At 43.4% G+C, this 20,710-nt stretch overlaps 1 protein-coding gene across 4 annotated transcripts in view; it reads right to left on the bottom strand.

Annotated features, from left to right (window-relative positions):
- Positions 1 to 18,482, bottom strand: part of EDEM1 (ER degradation enhancing alpha-mannosidase like protein 1) — a 33,090-nt gene extending 14,608 nt beyond the window's left edge. For all 4 annotated transcript variants that reach the window (XR_012431372.1, XM_005547671.5, XM_045385860.3 and 1 more), the window contains exons 1-6: positions 17,875 to 18,482; positions 10,893 to 10,965; positions 6,269 to 6,372; positions 3,685 to 3,856; positions 2,462 to 2,645; positions 66 to 240 (exon numbers count right to left, since the gene is read on the bottom strand). Coding sequence is in view for 3 of the 4 variants with exons in the window: in XM_005547671.5 (XP_005547728.2) it covers positions 66 to 240; positions 2,462 to 2,645; positions 3,685 to 3,856; positions 6,269 to 6,372; positions 10,893 to 10,965; positions 17,875 to 18,383 (1,217 nt within the window). In the remaining variant the exon portion in view is untranslated. The remainder of the gene's footprint in view (positions 1 to 65; positions 241 to 2,461; positions 2,646 to 3,684; positions 3,857 to 6,268; positions 6,373 to 10,892; positions 10,966 to 17,874) is intronic.
- Positions 18,483 to 20,710: the final 2,228 nt, after the last annotated feature.

Raw genomic sequence — 20,710 nt, 5'->3', positions numbered from 1 at the left:
CAAACACTTCAGAATGCATTCTATTTGCTTTACAAGGCAACAGAGGAGATGTTAGGGAGACATACCCTCTTCTTAAGTAGTTCTGAATACTCTGATATGCAGCATTAAACATTTCTAGGTCTTCTTTTTCACCAAAGAGAATGTAAGATTTCAAGAGGTATTCATAGAAGGAGTCCAGCCCGGCACCCAGGCCACTCTGCTTTCCAACCCAGTGGCCAGTCTGAATGTTCACGACATTGCCTGCAAAAATAAACAAGGCACTTGAGGTCCCAACTGTCTCATCAGGGAGGACATGGATGCGGACACGCCTCCTACTCCAACCACACTGCTCCTCAGCACCTTTATCCTTGGCATACAGGAGGAGTGGCTGCTTGGACCTAACATTTTTGTCAGTCTTATCACTAAGTTAGCCCAGACATCTTTCTAAATATATAGCGTTTACTGACACAAACATGGGGATAAACATTTAATGCAAAATAAAAATAGGTTTGTCATTTTGCTTTTCCAGACTGATGATGCATTTCAAAACTCAAGAGTTTTTCACAGACTTTTTAACCCAGTACTGCCATTCCTGGGAATTTATCCAAAAAAAGATGATTTTAAAAAGAAAAAGTAGCCAGGCATGATGGCTTACACTTATAATCCCAGCACTCTGGGAGGTCGAGGCAGGTGGATCGCTTGAGTTCAGGAGTTCGAGACCAGTCTGGGCAACATGGTGAAACTCTGTCTCTACCAAAAATACAAAAAATTAGCTGGGTGCGATGGGGGGTGCCTGTAGTGCCAGCTACTCAGGAGGCTGAGATGGGGGGTTCACTTGAGCCCATGGATCACTTAAGCCTGAGAGGCAGAGGTTGCAGTGAGCAGAGATGGTGCCACTGCCATCCAGCCTGGGTGACAGAGGGAGACCCTGTCTCAAAAGACAAAAAAACAAGAAAAGGGCCGGGCGCGGTGGCTCACGCCTGTAATCCCAGCACTTTGGGAGGCCGAGGCGGGCGGATCACAAGGTCAGGAGATCGAGACCACGGTGAAACCCCGTCTCTACTAAAAATACAAAAAATTAGCCGGGCACGGTGGCGGGCGCCTGTAGTCCCAGCTACTCAGGAGGCTGAGGCAGGAGAATGGCGTAAACCCAGGAGGCGGAGCTTGCAGTGAGCCGAGATCGCGCCACTGCACTCCAGCCTGGGCGACAGGGCGAGACTCCGTCTCAAAAAACAAAAAACAAAAAAAAAAACAAGAAAAGAAAAGGGAAAGGATAAATTTTTTTTAATAATAAAAACAACAACAAAAGTGGTAATTATGAAAGCAAGGCACCAACTTGGAAACAAATGATCTGCCATATTCAGGCAGAATCAAAATATTTGTTTATATTATAATGAAAAATATACAAAAGTTACACATGCCAGGCTGAAAGGGTCTATGGAAACCTAAAAAGTTGACAATCTGAAGTGACACTGGTCAACTATTGGTGATAGGTTGACAATTTGAGTGACTTCTTTATTTCTATTGCTGTTGTTAAATACAACAAATGTATACATAAATTTCAGAACTTAAGACAGTTACATGAGTTAAAATAACACCCAGGCCGGGCACAGTGGCTTACACCTGTAATTCCAGTACTTTGTGAAGCCAAGGTGGGAGAATCGCTTGAGCTCAGGAGTTTGAGACTACTCAGGCAACATAGTGAGACCCTATCTCTACATAAAACAAACAAAATTAGCTGGGCATGGTGACACACACCAGTCATCTCAGCTACTTGGGAGGCTGAGGCAGGAGGATCACTGAGCCCGGCAGGTGGAGGCTGCAGTGAGCCAAGATCGCACCAGTGAACTCCAGCCTGGGCGACACAGTGAGACCCTATCTCAAAATAAATAAATAAATAAAATAACACCTTGAGTTAGTAAAATACTGATAATTAGTGAAGATAAATGATGTATACATAGGGGTTATTATTCATCATACTTTCTCTCTACTATACTCTGAAATTTTCCATAATAATTTTTAAGTAACATCTTGATCAAACATTCTCAAGGGAAAAAAACCCACCTCATACAGGTTTAATCTGGAGTTTCAATCTACTACCACAGGCCCAGATTTTTTAAAAGGAAAAAGCTGCTCCATCAGTAACTCTAAATTCCTATATTTAGAACCTTATATTGAAGCAATAAAATCTGCCTCAGAGGCAGTTCTTTTTATGGCATTTCCATTAACAATAATTTTCAAGTGGAATATGCCAGGGGATCCAAATCAGAAGGAAGCCCTCAAACACAAAAACTTTATTCTTTTCCATCAGACCATGTAGCCTCTCTGCAAACGGTCACATAAAGAAATTAGATACAGCTGACACAATTCTTTCTGCGTTGTCAGATGAGTTAAAGAGTGAAAAAGGGGCAGAGCCCAGAGAATGTGAAAAGCAAGGGGACCAAGCAGTGTGCAGTCCCAATGGCGAGTAAAGGTGCCACACCTAGTAATCCCGTATCATTGCTCCGGAGGTTCCAAAGGGCTTTCACTGCTCGCCTGGCCACCCACTCAAATGTGGAGTCCCCCAGCAGTCGACTCAGAATCCCGAATTCCACCAGGAGGGAACCGGCTCCCGCTGTGCATGTCTCATTATTGGTGTCAGGAGGAACTCCTGTCTTTAGATTCACCTGGGGATGGGAAGAGACAAAGACTGTGACAAAACTCAAGGAATCCGCAGGGCTGAAAAGCCAGGTCTCAGAGACTACACTCAGCTAATAAAGCAAGCTTACCATGGTGAGTCAGCCCTCTGCCTTCCAAGATACATCTGAGGTGAATATGGGAATTAAATGTAAAAGACACAAACAAGAAAATAAGAACAGCAGAGCCTTGCTTTATTAATAAGGGCCAGTCTTCAGGGAATGGCTATAACACTTCACTAAACCTTCTCTTTCCAGCAGGTTTTCTTCATGGTAACACAAGCACCAGGCTTTAGAGTTAGAGATAAAAGCAAACTATAGAGTTTCTTCTAAATTTTAAATAAGCCACTATGAACTCACTCCTGCTCAGCATCTAAACAAACCTCAAACCGGGAGAGAAAGGAGGCACTACCAGAATATGACAGCCAGTTTCATCATGAAGGCTCTGTCCTCTGGCAGTTCTCAGCCAGTTACCTAAAAGGCTAACTCAATTACCAGAGGAGTTCTGGGCTTGGCAAATCAGATGTCACAAATATATAATCTAATTCCAGATCCTGGCATTTAAATCAGCAGCTAACTTGCTGGTCTGTGCAGCCCTTATTTGACAGATCCACGTGAAGCAATGAAAAGCTCACTCACTGAGCTCCCACAATACCCACGTGAGGATCTCTGGAAAAACAGACCCAAATCAGAGATGAAGACAAACGCCCTACACTGCTTTGTAGCAGAGAATACAAATCACACATGTAAATGAACTTAAGAATACTGAACTTCACAGAACATCAACTCTTTAAGGGGAAGGACTAAGTCAGATACATCACTGTCTGCCTTTCATACAGTGGATGCTCAGTAAATGCTGAATGAATTTTAAAATATTTACATCATATTTAAGGCCAAATTCTTCTAAGGACACTGCTTTTCTCATCTACCTCCATCCCATTCCTTCTCCCAAATAAATTAATAAACAAAAAATTTTAATTCAGGAAGATAGTGAATTGTCAAACACAAAGGGTCAAACCAGTCTACCCACCCGAGGATACGGGATCCCTGTCTTGGTGTTTTCAAAAGCAGGGAGGAGCCGCACCGCCAGGTCATGGGCCATGTATAACAACTCATTATCATAGTCCTTAATTGTCATGTCACCAAAGGGCTGCTTGGAGTCAGTTATTATTCTGTGAGCAGAAAGGAGGCTTCCCAGGACCCTAATGACAGGAAGAACAAAAAGATAATACAATCATGTTGCTTGTAAATGCACATAATCCAATTCAGAAAGATAGAAGTATGTTCATATCCACAGACTCAGAACTGCCTGCATCAGAGAGACCTGACTTAATGGCCTCTTGAATTCCTTTCTAGCTCTAATAATACACGATTGATTTTTGTTAACCATATTACTAAAAGAGAGAAAGGGAATCATTTATCCGAGACTACCAAAAACAATACTATTTAAAATATTAACAATTTTGGTAATCTAAATCTTAGGGCATTAAGAAAAGGGAGTTGGCTAGGTGTGGTGGCTCACGCCTGTAGTCCCGGCACTTTGCCAAGGGAGATGCATCTCTTGAGGCCAGGAGTTCAAGACTAGCCTGGGCAACAAAGCAAGACCCTGTTTCTATTAAAAATAAAAAAAACTTAGCCAGGTGTAGTGGCACACACCAGTAGTCCCAGCTACTTGGGAGGCTGAGGCAGAACGATCTCTTGAACCTAGAAGTTGAAGGCTGCTATGATCATGCCACTACACTTTAGCCTGGTAACAAAGCAGGACCCTGTCTCTTTAAAAAAAAAAAAAAAAAAAGAGTATACTAATTGTTCTCAGAATAAATATTACTTATTAGTATTATTACTCTTGATTTATTTCACTTGGGGAAAACACTCATAAAAAAACAGAAGCTGGGCATGGTGACATTTGCCTGTAGTCCCAGCTACTTGGGAGGCTGAGGTTGGAGGATTGCTTGAGCCCAGGAGTTCAAAGCTGCAGTGAGTCGTGATAGCACCACTGCACTCCAGCCTGGGCAACAGGGCAAGACCCTGCTCTAAAATGAAAAAAAAAAAAAAAATGTAATTTAATTCAAATTTTAAAAACCCAGAAAGGTAAGACAACAAATACTAAGTAATTTTTGTTGTTGTGGCTGCCAAGCAGCTTCCCTAACACCCTAACATCTGGTAAAGAGGCAAGGTGAAGAGGAGGAGGAAAAAATGACCTACTAAGAGGCAGCAGGCTACCAGCTTATACCTAAGTCCTTGTAGACCCATAAAGTCCCATTCTAAAGATCTGAAGTAGACTGTGACATATGTCAGAACAAAGGTTTTCACAAATTTAATTTTAAATAAGTATTACATCTGCGAACTGGAATGTTATGCAGTTAATACAATTTTCAAAAAATGTAAACAGGAAAATAAGCACAATATATCAAAGAAAGCAATATACAATATACTAGGTATAGGGCATGATCCCAATCCATTAAACAAAGAGAGAGAGAAAAAGAGAGAGAGAGAAATAGAAGTGAGAAATATACCTAACAAGGAAATATACTAAAATGCTAAGCAGTGATTTTCTGTGGGTGGTAAGATGGGAAACTCTCATTTCCTTCAGAAATATGTAGGGGTTGTCCTAGGACACGGTGAAAGAAGGAAATGAAATCAGACTATAAAGGGAAACCATGAAATTCTGTACTAGACAGACACCTATTTTACACCCCCGTTAAAACGTAAATGTGCCCAGACATGGTGGCTCACACCTGTTATCCCAGCACTTTGGGAGGCCAAGGCAGACGGATCACTTGAGGTCAGGAGTTTGAGACCGGCCTGCTCAACATGGTGAAATCTAGTCTTTACTAAAAATACAAAACTTAGGCCGGGCGCGGTGGCTCAAGCCTGTAATCCCAGCACTTTGGGAGGCCGAGACCTGCGGATCACGAGGTCAGGAGATCGAGACCATCCTGGCTAACACAGTGAAACCCCGTCTCTACTAAAAAATACAAAAAACTAGCTGGGCGAGGCGGTGGGCACCTGTAGTCCCAGCTACTCGGGAGGCTGAGGCAGGAGAATGGCGTGAACCCGGGAGGCGGAGCTTGCAGTGAGCTGAGATCCGGCCACTGCACTCCAGCCTGGGCGACAGACCGAGACTCCGTCTTAAAAAAAAAAAAAAAAAAAAAAAAATACAAAACTTAGGTGTGGTGTGTGCCTGTAATCTCAGCTACCTGGGCAGCTAAGACACGAGAATACCTTGAACCTGGGAGGTGGAGATTGCAGTGAGCCAAGATTGCACCACTGCCCTCCAGCCTAGGCAGCAGACTCCATTTCAAAAAAAAAAAAAGAGTTTAATCTATAAAAACAAAACAAAACAAAATATAACAAAACAAAACAAAATATAACAAAACAAAACAAAACAAAATATAAATGTGTCTTTCCCTTCAGTCCGGAATTATTACTTTGAAATAATTGTTCCAGTTTTGATAAATATGATATGAACATGAAAAATGCACACTGCACCCATAAAGCCCATATGGACTCCCCACCTGGATCTTGGGGTGAAAAGAGCCTCACAGGTATTTTTCTCTTTAAACACATAAAAAGAAGTCTCCAATTCATTTTATGAATATTCATTATTTTACCTTATTGTGGCCTCAAAGACTTGGACGGTGGAATCTTTGTCAAATGAAACTGTGTTGATCACTAACTTGACTGCTTTCTGGAACTCGGATGAATTTCCCATTACCTTTAAAAACAGGAACACAGGTTATTACAGCAACTTGAAATGAAACTGAGGCTGTATCATCACAGCAGCCTAGTCATGTCACCTAAACGTTTGTATGCGGTTTTGCTACCATAGAAGTAGAAACACAAGAGATAGAAAAGCAGTTATTTCTTAGAATATATTACCAGCACATGGCAGGCCCATTTCCTCCAACTCAAGAGCCCTATCTCCAAAGGACAAAACTGAAAATAATTCCTTGTAAAATCATTGGCACTCCTCATCTTCCCAACTCCACTCTCCAGCAAACTTCACTATGATCTTATTGAACATGCCAGGCACTGTGGTTTCTAAAACTTCTGGCAGGTACACAAACAAATCAGAAAACTGAAGAAACAAAAATATGTCTTTGTCTCTGCTCCTCAAATAAATCAGCGGCTTGGGTGCTTGGCTCCCAGGAGACCAAAACATCTGGAAAATTGAACGAACTTGTTTGTTATCCAGATGTCTAAACACTTTGAGAAAGGGTAATATCTTTTGGAGCACAGGATAAAACCAGTGACTGATTTAAAGGAAACAAAATATATGAATACTCAGCTCTATGTCCTTTTTAAAAAGTGATTTAGAATTATGATTCTTATTTTGGGTGTGTAGACACGATGTCACACTAAGCTACTCTCTCCTATATGAAGCACAGTTGGGCATCAAACTTTCTAGATTAACCTGAATCAAAATTATTTCATTCCACTCAAAATTTTATGAAATCCTGACACTATAATGACATCATAAAGACATACTGTGAAAGAAAAATAAATTGCTAGGACCCCAAAATCACTAAGCCAAAGGGAAAAGTCAAGCTGGGAACCGCATCAGGCAAACCTGACTCCCATTTTATTCCTAAATAAGATAGCTACATAGATTAAAAAAAAAAAAAAAAAAAAAAAAAGCTATATATATATCCCTTACAATTTATCTAAAAGGAAATTCCTTGTGGGCCTCAAGATCTTCACTCTAAAACAATTCTGCTGAATTTCACCCTGGCAATGTAAATTGACAGTTTATCTTCACAGGTAAGAACAAAGGACAGAACTCAGTCATCCCTCTGCTCACCTGAAAAAAATGCATATCTGATTGCTTCCTCTGCCCTACTGTTTATGTAAAACTGCAGATTCACTAAGCCAGGCAAAGGCATAAGTGACTATTCCTCTACCTTTGTCACAGGTAAATTCTGTATTCAGTGAAAGGCTAATCAGAGAATCAAAAGAAATGCAACCAGCTGGACACCCTGGCTCAGGTCTGTAAGCCCAGTACTCAGGGAGGCCAAGGCAAGTGGATCACTTGAGGTCAAGAGTTCAAAACCAGCCTGGCCAACATGGCAAAACCTCATCTCTACTAAAAATACAAAAAATTAGCCAGGTGTGGTGGCACACATTTGTAATCCCAGCTACTCGGGAGGCTGAGGCACAAGAACTGCTTGAACCCCTGGGAAGGCAGAGGGTGCAGCGAGCGAGATCTCACCACTGCACTCCAGCCTGGGCAACAGAGCAAGCCTCTGTCTCAAAAAAAAAGAAAAATTTATGAAAATGTAACCATTTGTCTTTTATCTGCCCATGACTTAGCAGTGCCCACTCACCCCACCTCGAGCACTTCAAGTTGTCCCACTTTTCTGGACTGAACCAATGTATATCTTACACATATTGATTGATGTCTCATGTCTCCCTAAAATGTATAAAACCAAGCTGTGCTCAACTACCATGGGTGATGTCATCAGGACCTCCTGAGGTTGTGTCATGGGTGTGTCCTTAACCTTGGCAAAATAAACTTTCTAAATTAACTGAGACGCTACTTCTTTCTTCATCAGACATTACTACTTTCAAGTATGTATTACTGTATATTATTATATATTATATAATAACAAATACTATTTCCTAATATTTATTGGTCTGCTACATTTTTTCCACCTCATCGTTATTTTGCTGTAACCTACAGAGTAAGTACAGACATTTCTAGCTTTCAGTTCTTTCTTTTTAGAAGATGATGCAATAATGCTGCAAGTTGCATCCAATGGTCAGGGGACTGCTATCTTCACAATGTTTCCCTAGCACATCTGTTAAAGTCTGTTTAAATGTTAGCAAAAGAAAAGGAAAACCTCAACAGAAGTAACACCTGAAAAATAAGCCTGAAGCACTAAAGGCCGGATATTCTACAATGAAAACCACAGAGATGGGTCTGTTTTCTTACAGACGTTTACCAGCAACAATATCTGGTGAAGCTGCAGGTGCTGACATGAGCTCAAATCAAGTGAGGATGGTGAAGGAAGTCAACAACTCTTATTGTAGTTTACCATTATGGTCAGATAGCTACAGAACCCTGAGTAACTACGTTCTGAACTCACTCACTCATGTTTGAAAAGGCTGAATGGGACAGAGGAGCTAAATGGGTTTGTTTATTTGACTGTAGGACTTCTCAGAGTCTTTAAAATGCTGATGGGCACTGTGGTTCTCTAACAGTGGGACCAGACATACAGAATATCTCAAGTCCATTTGGAAACAGAACTCTTCTTTCAGGGAGTAAATATCTTTAGAATCTGTGTTGGGAAATGCTTCATTAGTTAGAATTCATTTTTTGAACAAACATTTGCACTGCTACTATGCACCAGACACCATTAAGTGTGGGGGAGACTATGGTGAACAACAGAATAGTAGGCACGGTAGGGGGATAAAAAAACAAAATGGGGCAAAAAAAAAAGAAAGCCAGCAACTCAGGAGGCTGAGGCAGGCAAATCACTTGAACCCAGGAGGTGAAGGCTGCAGTGAGCCAGGATCACACCACTGCACTCCAGCCTGGCAACACAGCAAGACTGTCGCAAAAAAAAAAAAAAAAAAAAAAAGAAGAAGACAAAGCTCTCAGGGAGGAGGAGTAAGCTTTCATGAGTCTTAGGACGTTTCCTTTAAGCAACACTTGTAGGCTGAGTCAGCCTCTGGTATCATCAACAAACTAGCTCTAAGGTCGAACATACTTGTCTGGGCACATTTTGATCAGTGATGGTAAATGACTGAAACAGAGCAGCAATAACTTCAGAAGGAGATATTGGGAAACTAAGTTGCTTTGCAAGTTAAATTATACTAAATCAGTATCCCCAGATTTCCTATTAGACCAAGGGCCTAGTCCTATTTCTACTACTTAATTATAAAATGAGGATGTAGAATGATCTCTCAAGCTCTTTCCAAGTTCTGGTAATTCTACTACTAGCAAGATACTAGAAAATCATAATGCAAACTTGGCTAGCACATTACTCAATTCGTGTGTGTGTGTGTGTGTGTGTGTGTGTGTGTGTGTGTGTGTGTGTGTGTGTGTGTGTGTCTCCAGAGATGCAGTCTCACTCTGTTGCCCAGGCTGGAGTGCAGTGGCACAATCTCAGCTCACTGCAACCTCTGCCTCCTGGGTTCAAGCATTTCTCCTGCCTCAGCCTCTTGAAGAGCTGGGATTACAGGCACCCGCCACCACGCGCAGCTGATTTTTGTACTTTTAGTAGAGAAGGGGTTTCACCATGTTGGTCAGGCTGGTCTCAAACTCCTGACCTGAGGTGATCCTCCCACCTCAACCGCCCTAAGTGCTGGGATTACAGGCATGAGCCACTGTGCTGGGCCCCAATTCTAACTCCTAACAGACAGCTTTAGACTCTTCTATGGAATGTTAAAAGAAACAAGAAAAAATTATTAAGTACAAGATTTGGGCTAGACTGCAATAAGAAATTTCTCATGGTAAAGACTTGCTGGACAATGAAGGAAAGCAAAGAGGTTGTAAAATCACCTTTACTAAGAAGGTTTTAAAACAACACTATGCTGGAATACAGTCCCCTGGAAACTGCTTTAATGGCAAAAGGTGAAGCGATGAAGCACACAGACATGGCACCACACACCAAGTGCCACACTGCTTTCAAGTTGCTTCTTCATATCTGCTCAGAGGTCTCCAGTTCTCCAGAGTCAATGAGCAAAACCACAGGATGAGGAGGTAATGTCAGCACCCACGTTGGCAGCTCAGGCATGGAGTGTCCACAAAACAGGAAGTAGCAAATAAAAGAGAAGGGTTTCTAGGGAGCCCCACATAAGGACTGGCACTATGACTCCAACTTGCTCTTGGGGGAGCCAGTAGCTAGATGATATTTCAGGGTACCTGTCGACCCTGAGATCTCTCTTTTACTCCTGGAATAGCAACTACTGTAATTATCAATATTAATGAGCTTCTCTATGGGTTCTTTTAGGGAATAAGATAGAAACTGGTTTAAAAAAAATAGGTTCCCTAAAATCAATCATACATTTCTTCTCCTTTTTTTAATGGAATCACATTTCCCCTCATTTAACCTTCAACACATTTCTTGCCCTCCCCATTAAGGTCATTAAAATAAATAACAGTTATCAAAGCTAATGATACATTTTGACTTATCAGGCTCCCTGGAATTCCCATTGCTGGAGGGAACTAGGGATAATCCACTCCAAAACATCTTATCTTAATTAACTTTTTTTAAAAAGGTGAACACTTACTGCAAGTGTATCCAATGCATCAACAAGAGTCAATGAGTAGTTCCCTAGTACATCATTGATGTTCAGATTTGAACTGAAAAAGAAAATTAAAATTAAACAGAAAGACGTTATTTCGAAAGAGAAGACAATAAAACTAAACACCCATCAGAAACTATAATTGCCAGCGACTCTTATTTATTCAGGAACTAATTATGGGTGAATTAATACGGCAAAGGTCTTTCTACTCCAAAAGCAACACTTTCTATAGTGTCCATAAGTAGAATCGAGTTACAGAACTGAGGAGACACACTCGTACCAGAGTGGAAAGAATGTTCATGGGAAGTCAGGAGGTGAGTTATCTCCTCTCTCAGATTCAGGCTTATCACCATATACAATCTCTTTGGTCCTGTCCAACTTTAAAAAGCTTTCTTTTCATAATCATTAGGAACTAAAGGAGAGCCCTTGTCATACGACTCACCTGTAACACTTTAATAAAGAAATTCGACACCACAGTCTATTACACACAAAGTAAATACGTTCATTGACAGTGTCAATATTACTCAGCTGCCCTATGGTTGGGGTTATAAATTAACTTCTTTACACCATTTCTTCATTAATAACTTATCCAAAGGGTCTCCATTATTTCCATTAATTCTGAGATATTATTTAACGTGAACCAAAGCAGGAATTGAGGCCTTTCTCCCTTCTTAACTGGAGCTACAGAAACGTTTCTGCCACACAGCTCTCACCCCCATAATCTACAGCAATTTTCCATTCTGAAACAACCTTAAGAAACCAACTTCAGGATGACAATGAGGGTGCAGCTCCTCAGGCGCTGTATTTCTTTATAACATTTAAAAAAAAAAAGTCAGGCCGGGCGCGGTGGCTCAAGCCTGTAATCCCAGCACTTTGGGAGGCCGAGACGGGCGGATCACGAGGTCAGGATATCGAGACCATTCTGGCTGACACAGTGAAACCCCGTCTCTACTAAAAAATACAAAAAAAAAAAAAACTAGCCGGGCGAGGTGGCGGGCGCCTGTAGTCCCAGCTACTCGGGAGGCTGAGGCAGGAGAATGGCGTGAACCCGGGAGGCGGAGCTTGCAGTGAGCCAAGATCACGCCACTGCACTCCAGCCTGGGCGGCAGAGCGAGACTCTGTCTCAAAAAAAAAATAAAAATAATAAAAAAAAAAATAAAAAAAAAAAGTCAACAACAACAAAAAAACTAATACATCTGGGAGAATAGGGATGAAGAACTAGTAAAATAAAGGACAGTTTGAGAAATTCTGGGGACTTCATTTATTTATTTGTCCCATTCCCAAAAACCCAGAAAATAAGTGCAGAAGCTTGGAAAAAATGATAGTAAGAGAAGACGTAAGACAACCGTTTAAAGATTTTATTAGCAACCAAAGCAAAAAAGCTCCAGTTTTCTTTCCAGCAAGATTCATTGATATCTGCAGTCTTCCATCATATCCCAGAGTACTTTATCTGCTCCTTGGATCACCCTAATGGGTCCTTATCTCACTTTCCAGTGAGAGAAGCTTCTGGGGTACAGCACCTCTGTGTTGTGATGGCTTACTGTGCTCTCTGAAAGGCTATACCTCAGCTGCAGGGAAATGGGGCTTATGTGAAAGAGGCATAACAGCTCCAACGTCTGATTTTATTTGAACCCTCCAGTTGCCTTGTTTTATGCTGTTATGCCACCTAATCCAAAGCAAAGAATTTAGAGTAAAATTTTAGATACTTTTTTTTGAAACAAGATATATATGGGGGCTATAGTCTAGGAACTAGGGTTATCTCATTTCCTACAAGCTGGAAAGTCAGAAAACTGCTTGGCTGGAAAATTGCACCTGTTTCTTCTATTTGTTGATTCTCTGGAAATAAACTTATGCAATAGCAAAAGGTCCCCTCAAAGCGAGAGCTGTGGATTCAAATACGCCTCTCAAGGGCAAGTGACAGCCAAAAAAGATACAAAAAGTGCAAGGGTTGCAGGAGGGGCTCAAAGGAGACAGGGAGATCCTCATGCCCAATTCTGCCAACTCAAGAATGTTCTGCTGCGTGTAAATATTTCACTATGTTGCTCTGCTGCTTAGAAACAGAGTGGGCTTTAATAGCCTACCTCATCAGAAAGTAGCTCCCTCATCATGCAGCATCCAAGCTAGATGGTAATCAGGAGAACCACATGTAACTCCCCTCTCCTGACTCACACCCAGATCTGTGGCATGTGTCACTCTCTCCACTTGCACAGGCCCATGGAAGGAAGGTACTCACTGTGAGCACTGAACTCCTTTCCATGTTTTATCGTGCTTTGCCTTCTAATTTGTAACTAAAATAGACCCTGTTTTAAAATATTTCTTTTACAATGCCCAGTCACTAAAAATTGAGTTGCCACAGTAAAAAAAAAAAAAAAAAAATTATTTGCAGTAACTGTGGGGTTCCTTCTCTCCACTGAGTAGTCAGACAAATCTTCTCCAAGATCTGGGGTATTCATTAGAACACTTTTAATTCTTTCTTACCAAATAATTGCTACATCCTCTTTCAAAATGTGCCAAAATAAGAGAGAAGTGGGAGTGAGGATGAAAGAAAAAAAAATAAACACCATAAAACTCTCCTAGCCTAACAGCATGAAATTATTATGACTCCATTTATGCCAGCCCACTATGCAGGTAAGACTCTGGATTTGTTCTTCGTAGATATTCTTGTCAATGTCCAACCTAAGCTGGTATCTTTAAGTGCATCAAGCCAAGAACTCAATACCTTTCCCTGTAACCAGCTGGCTGAACCGCACAACTAAATGCTCCACTTACTTCACCAGGTACAAATGTTCATGGCATTCACCCCACTGTACATTTTTAAAGTTCACCTCAAAACAGAAAAGATGGAGAAAACCATGGCCTTTGACAGAAAATTTCTGATTATGTCAGCTAACAAAATCAAACATATGTGTTTTTAAAAATTCCCACATATACTTAGCCTGTAACAGCTGTTCAGAAATCTACCTGGTGTGGTGTAGGCACAGAAATAACATAAGAAAGAGTCCCTGCGTTCAAGGGATTGATAATCTGGAGAGACAAGACAAAGGGAAATGAAGGTGAACGCACAACAGTACTCAATTCTCAAACAAGATTAAAATGTGGAATCGCAGCTCAAAGGAAAGGAATCAAAAGGAGAACTGAGTAAATAAAGGAGAATCATCTTCAGTTAGACGGCGTCACGGAAACAAGACGAGCCTGACTCTGAAAGAGGGCAGGATTTTCCAAAGAAAGAGGAATGCAGAGGAGGCCATCTTGAGCTAGGAGTACCTAAGCATTTGAGGGGCCAATATTTGTTTGGCTTAATTTGAGATTTGCTTTGTTGTTTTAATAGCAATACAGTTGAGAAGAAATTGAGAATGGTCACATGCCCAAAAGCCAGAACTATAGTTTACCATTCACAGGATTACAAAAATATAATGTCCACATTTACTCAAAGAAACTTTAAGTTTGGATCCTCCAACCCAAACTGAGGATGTGAGAAGAACTGACTTTGTATAGCTTTCTGTAGACAGAAAGATTTGCTCTTTTTAGAGTGTTCAGGTTTTATTTACTTCATGTTAACCCCTTACCTGACACCTCCCCAAGAATAAGTCACATGTACTTGGGGCAAGAAAGCTTGGAGCACACATGACTACAGAGAAAAGGTAAGAGTGTTTAGCACCGATATTTTCTATGTGTACTTTTTACATAATACTCTAATGGCAAATTCACTCTTGTTAAATGAATCGTTAGAATACATTTGATTTTTTTTAAATCTGGAAGATTTTTGGCTGGGCTTGGTGGCTCACACCTATAATCTCAGCACTTTGGGAGGCCAAGGTGGGAAGACTGCTTGAGGCCAGGCGTTCGAGACCATCCTGGGCAACAAAGTGGGACCCCATGTCTACAGAAAAATTTTTTTTAAAAATTAGCCAAGCATGGTGGGGCACAGCTGTAGTCCCAGCTACTCAGGAGGCTGAGGCAGAAGGACTGCTTGAGCCCAGGAGTTCAAGGGTGCAGTGAGCTATGATTGTGCCACTGCACTTCAGCTTGGGTGACAGAACAAGACCCTGTCAATTAAACAAACAAACAAAAAATATGAAAGATTTTTATCACAGATTATTTAGTTTGGGGATGTGAAGTACCCTCCTGTTTCAAAGCGAGCATGACAATATTCTGGTTCTAAACTTTCCTCGAGGCCTAGTATTCGATAGCATAACAGGAAGACTACAGTCAATAATCGTACATTTTAAAATAACTAAAAGAGTATAATTGAATTGTTTCTAACACAAAGGAAAAATGCTTGAGGGGTTGGATACCCAATTTTCCACGATGTGATTATTATGAATTGCATGCCTGTGCCAAAATCTCTCATGTACCCTATAAATATATACACCTAACTATGTATCCACAAAAATTAAAAATAAAATTATTTTAAATATTAAAACAAAAATAGCAAAGCCTGAGAGGAGTTAAATTAAAGGAAGGAGAGTACAAAAAATTAACTTTTCCATTCTCTGTAAGAGGCAAGTGTGAGGAGTCTGCGCAAGGTTTCTATGGCCTCCTCAAAGACAACAAAGGTTTACCAACCAACAGGTCTACCCAGCTCAGGGCACAACCCTTCCCTAATGCCATCCCCACCTCCTCAATACTTCTAACACCCTCTTTCCAATAACACATCTGTCTCAAAGCAACCTGACCTTAACTTACACATAACCAAACCAATGCATAACCAAACCAAAACACTCATCAGCAGCCTTTCATTCTGAAATAAAAGCCAACGGCACACATGATACCATGAAGACCAGCAAGTTAAATCAACCACCACCTCACTTGCGGGGAAGGGACTCTTAAGGTTCTCCAGAAGCACTCTTAAGGTTAAGAAAAACATTAAAATGTCATCAACTCACTCTCCAAACCATCATATTCTCAAATGAAAGTGTTATCACAATTCCCCGTTAAACTGTTTTCAACTTGAGTCCACCCGATAAAAGGTAATCTGAGAAACAGTCTGTGAGCAAGAATAAAGGTACTTATTGAAAGTGCTCTCTCCCTTCTTGTAACACCAAAAGCACTAGTGGAAAAGCACAAATTAAGATCCAAAATATGTACACATACTATGATTGCCTATGTACAACATGGGTAGACATATGGGCAGGAACTAGTGGCAAAGATAAATTTAAAATAACTGGTGGAATTTTATGATGTTATTCAAAATTTAATGATGTTGATTTAAAAAGAAAAAACATTAAAGCATGATGTAGGCTGACAAAAAAAAAAAAAAAAAAAAAAAAAAAAACACCACAATTTAGTGAAGTTTATTCCCCACCCCCAAAAAAACTGAGACAGAAAGAAAATACATTTATAGGTATAAAGTCCCCTCTAGTTAAGTGAGCCAAATCATTCATTGCTTAAAATCTGGAAAGGTCATGGCCGGGCACGGTGGCTCAGGCTTGTAAGTCCCGCAATTTGGGAGACCCAGGCGGGTGCATCACGAGGTCAGAAGGTCGAGACCATCCTGGCTAATACGGCAAAATCCCGTCTCTACTAAAAATACAAAAAATTAGCCGGGGCATGGTGGCATGAGCCTGTAGTCCCAGCTACTCGGGAGGCTGAGGTAGGAGAATCACTTTAACCCGGGAGGCGGAGGTTGCAGTGAGCAGAGATCACGCTACTGCACTCCTGCCTGGGCGACAGAGCGAGACTCCGTCTCAAAAAACAAAAAATCTGGAAAGGCCAAAAACATTTTTTCAAAATTTAATATTTTTTCTAAAAAAAAATTGAGATAGAATATACACTTATACATATAAACGCTATGGTTAAGCAAGAAAAACTCATCAGTTCCCTAGAATTATGAAAAGGCTCAGTCCTTTGCCTGGGATGTCCCCTTGCTTCGGTAGAAATCATGCTCTCAAACTGCAATTTAAAACATAAATGTGTAGATAACCACATCATTTAAAAAACCCAAGTCCGTTTAGTCTATAGGCTTCCTTATCAGAACCTAAGGACTGGACTCCACTGCTTTCCTCCAGATGAAGGAAAACGCTTGCCCCAGACGGTGCCAAGACACTGGGCAAACCAACTCCTCCACTCCCATCTAGGGGAGGGGAGTCACCTATTTGGACTAACAGGGTCTATGGCAATGCACACTCCTCCCCTACAGGTAAGAGGTCCTTAGCTGGGTGTACTGCTCTCTTGGACTTGGACGTCAACAGCGGTGAACCTTGGAGCTCAGCCTTTGCAAACAAGGCTGGTGGACAGGGAGGGCTGGCTGACCTTCCCTGACAACCACGCCACCAGAGGGGGGGATTTATAGGACAGATCGCACAGGGTAATGACGTTGACAGTCAATTCAGCATCCAATAAATTTCACCTCAAGTATCTGGACCCCAAATGTGGGCCACATAGCTTCCCTCCCCACCACCTATCCTCAGCGTAAGAAGCAGCCCCTGTGAAGGAGAGGCTGTAACCCCGTTCTGCCTCAAACTCAATGGACGGCTTTGGAGAAGTCAACTCTTGGCTTTTTACACAGAAAGGACGTGGGTGTGGCAATCTGATGGAGGTGGGGGTACGGGGTAAAGACTTGTTCTGAAGCTGCGTTTACACGGGAAGCATGGAGATTTCATCTAGAGTTTATGTTCATCCGGAGGAGGGGCTCAAGATGGAAGTGGAAAGCCCTCCAAGCCAGCCCTTGGCACTGCCCCTGTCCCTTCTGGTCCTGGACCTCAGTTTCCTCATGTGTAAGACACTGAGCTGGACAGCAGTTCTGAAGTTTGGAGATTGCGGGAGAATCAGGAGAGGAAGGCCACCGGCCCACCCCGCACCCTCAAGCTCGGGTGTCTTCACAGGGTCTCAGGCGGGACACGGCGCGGGGACGCTGCCCGGGACCCTAACGGCCCTGGCGCCCTCGGAGGACAGACGGCTGCACCCCGGAGCGGAGGGCGGAAGGAAGCGCTTGGGCGCGCGGCCCCGGGCGGCGGGGGCTACTCACGGGTCCCCGCGGTCGGGCCCACGGCCGCGGCAGTGGATGGGGTTGAGCTCGTCCTGAGGGAAGGCGTGCGCCATGTAGTTGTCGTAGCCAAAGACGAACATCCCCCGTGCCAGGTCGCGCATCTGGGCACGCAGCTGCGGAGAGAAGGCGCCGCTGTAGCGCTTCTCGTACTCGTCCGGGCCGCGGTCCCGGCCGCCCAGCACGTAGCCCCAGTGGGCTGGGCCGCACACCCCCGGCTCAGGACGCCGCGGAACCTTGCGCGGGCTCTGCGTCGCCGCGGTCCCCGGCGGCTGCAGCCACGACGGTCCGGATAGCCCCCCAGGCCGGCCCACGGGCCCCGAGGCGGGCGACGCGGGGCCGTCGGGGCTCCTCAGACGCTGGAAGCCGAAGCTGAGCGGAAAGCGCTGGTAGAAGCCCATGCTGGGCCCCAGCCCGAAGACGAGCCACAATACTCCATGGAGGCCAAGCCGGAGGAGCACCAGCCCCAGGACAAGCGCTCGCCATTGCATGGTCGCGCGGGCGCGGCGGGCATTATTTTAAAGCGCGGGGGCCTCCCCGCCGACCACCGCACCCCGCGCTCGCCCCGTAGCCCGGCTCACTTCCCCTTTAAGGAACTCCCCCGTGACGCACCAGGAACTAGCCCATTGTCCCCAACCCCCAGGCTCTCGGGCGGGCCCGCCAGGCCCAGCATTCGCTCGCCCGGTGGCCCGGGATTGGCCCGGCCAGCGCCCGGCCTCGCGGGGCGCGGCCCAGGACTCCCTCCCACGCCGTAGGCCGCCGGGACGTCCGCGACGCCCCGAGGCCCCGCCCCTCACCCGGGCCCCGCCCCGTCCCTCCAAGCCCCGCCCCCCTGGGCGGTCGGTAGCCCGACGGGCTGGCGTGGCGAGCAGGAGCCGCGCCGGCCCAGGCGAGGGAACTTCCAGCCAATGGGAGAGCGGCACGGCAGCGCCCGCCGGACGCTAGACACAGACGTGGCCCTAGGCCGCCTGGCCTTGGGTAGATCGGGTCTCTCTCTGGGCAGAACGTGTGTCCGGCAGAGCTGGGACCGATAAAAAACCACTCTAGGTCTAGGTTAGGAGTGATGACAGTTAAAAGATACATACTGAAAAGAAGGAAAGGATCATTTCTGTATAAAAGGAACTATTTTTGCATATCGAGGGCAGAAGTTTTATAACTTAGGTGTCTGTTTATGGAGGGGGTGGGATACTACCTTTTAGCTCAAGGAGTGCACAAAACAGTTAACTGCAGGCCACATAAAGATCATAAATCTTTTGATTTAAACACCCAATTTTTAAGAATCGCTCTTGATGCTTGTAAAACGCATATCCCCAGATCCCTCCCTAGACCTATCCAACTCCAGTGTCTCGGGAATGTGCATATAGGTACTCTTGGGCAGTTCCTAGAAACCGGCAGTTTCAGGAAATACTAAATTATGTTATATTGCTTTTGTCTCGGCAATAGGATTTTTTTTAAAGGGGGGTGCGGGTTGGGGGTGGGAATCAAGGCTCCCACCACCACCAAATAATTAACCAGATGTATCTAAATATGTCTTCTCTTGTCCCTCCCATCCCACCATCTCTCCTGTGCACCCGCAATTAACGACCTAACCTTTGAGGTGTGGGGTAGATTCCCAGTTAAATCACTTTACTCCTCTATATCTACTTCCTATAATTAAGAAGGTTGCAAATGTTAGCTCTAAAGGGCTATGGCTTTCACATAAAGATTCAACGGTTTAGACGTTTTTTTTATTTTGCTTGCTGCACTTGGAGTTGGCTGTAAGGTTTGCTCTAAGTTTAGACCCTATGCCTGTTTCATCAGGGTTTCTGAAAAGCTTGGGAAGCAAGACCTGACTAGACACCCAAATCAGATATTGGCTGAATGGCCGACCAAGGGAGTGCATAAGAAGGTAAGTTGTCATGTGGCACTCTCAGCACATTTTCAGGGTAGAGGACTTTTTGAAATACAGAGCAGGTGTAAGGGGAACTAAGAAAACACTTGATTACAGCACATGGTAGCTGGCACATAGGAAGGTCCTTACTATTGGCTGAGCCTTGTTCTTTCCCAACATTGAGACATCGAGAGCAGCCCAAGCAGCAAAAAGATTATGAAGACAACTTGCGTCAGGATCTTTACACTACATAACTTCTGCTTTTTCCCCTCAGTGAAGGATGCCTGGGGACTGTGCTGGCAGCCCAGCTCCAGCCCTTGATCCTGAACTTCTGCCTTCCCGGAACTTGCAAACTGAATGTGAATATTCAGTTGCATGTTGTATGTTTCCTTCCAGGGCTACTTTATTGCAAATTTTAACTTAATCTGGTTAACTGCAGGCCACACTGAGGACAGCTCCTGTCTTGATGTTAGAGAAAAACTCTTATAAAAATAAATATTTTAATAACCAGAGAAAACCATCCAACTCCTGAAAGATGCTTTTCATGGTAAACCTGATGGTTTTCAAAACACTTTGACATGTGTGCTCATTTAATCTTCATAGAAAACATTCTAAGGCTTATTCCACAAGCCATAACGGAAGAAATCAGGTTGGGGGCTCAATTCTCAGAGCCTGTTGACTCTAGGCAGAAAGAGAGTTACTACACTTTAGGGCAATTTGCACTTCAAATAGCTGGCCCTTGAGCAGACAGGTCCCTCGGCTCTTTCCAAGCCATCCAAAGGCAACAGTTTTGACATTAGTGCCTTGCAAGGCATAGCCTAGGCATTAGGATCTAGGTTCAGAAAGTGTTTCCTTCTGGAATGAAACTGAAATGAAAGAAATGGGTTATTTTGTGCTAGTCCTTTCGATTAGGACTCCCTTTAAGGTAAATACAACTGATATTGGGAC

Source organism: Macaca fascicularis, chromosome 2, assembly GCF_037993035.2.
Source record: "Macaca fascicularis isolate 582-1 chromosome 2, T2T-MFA8v1.1".
Taxonomy (NCBI): Eukaryota; Metazoa; Chordata; class Mammalia; order Primates; family Cercopithecidae; genus Macaca; species Macaca fascicularis.
The sequence above is the reverse complement of the archived record's forward strand: the minus strand, read 5'-3'. Positions and strand labels throughout refer to the sequence as shown.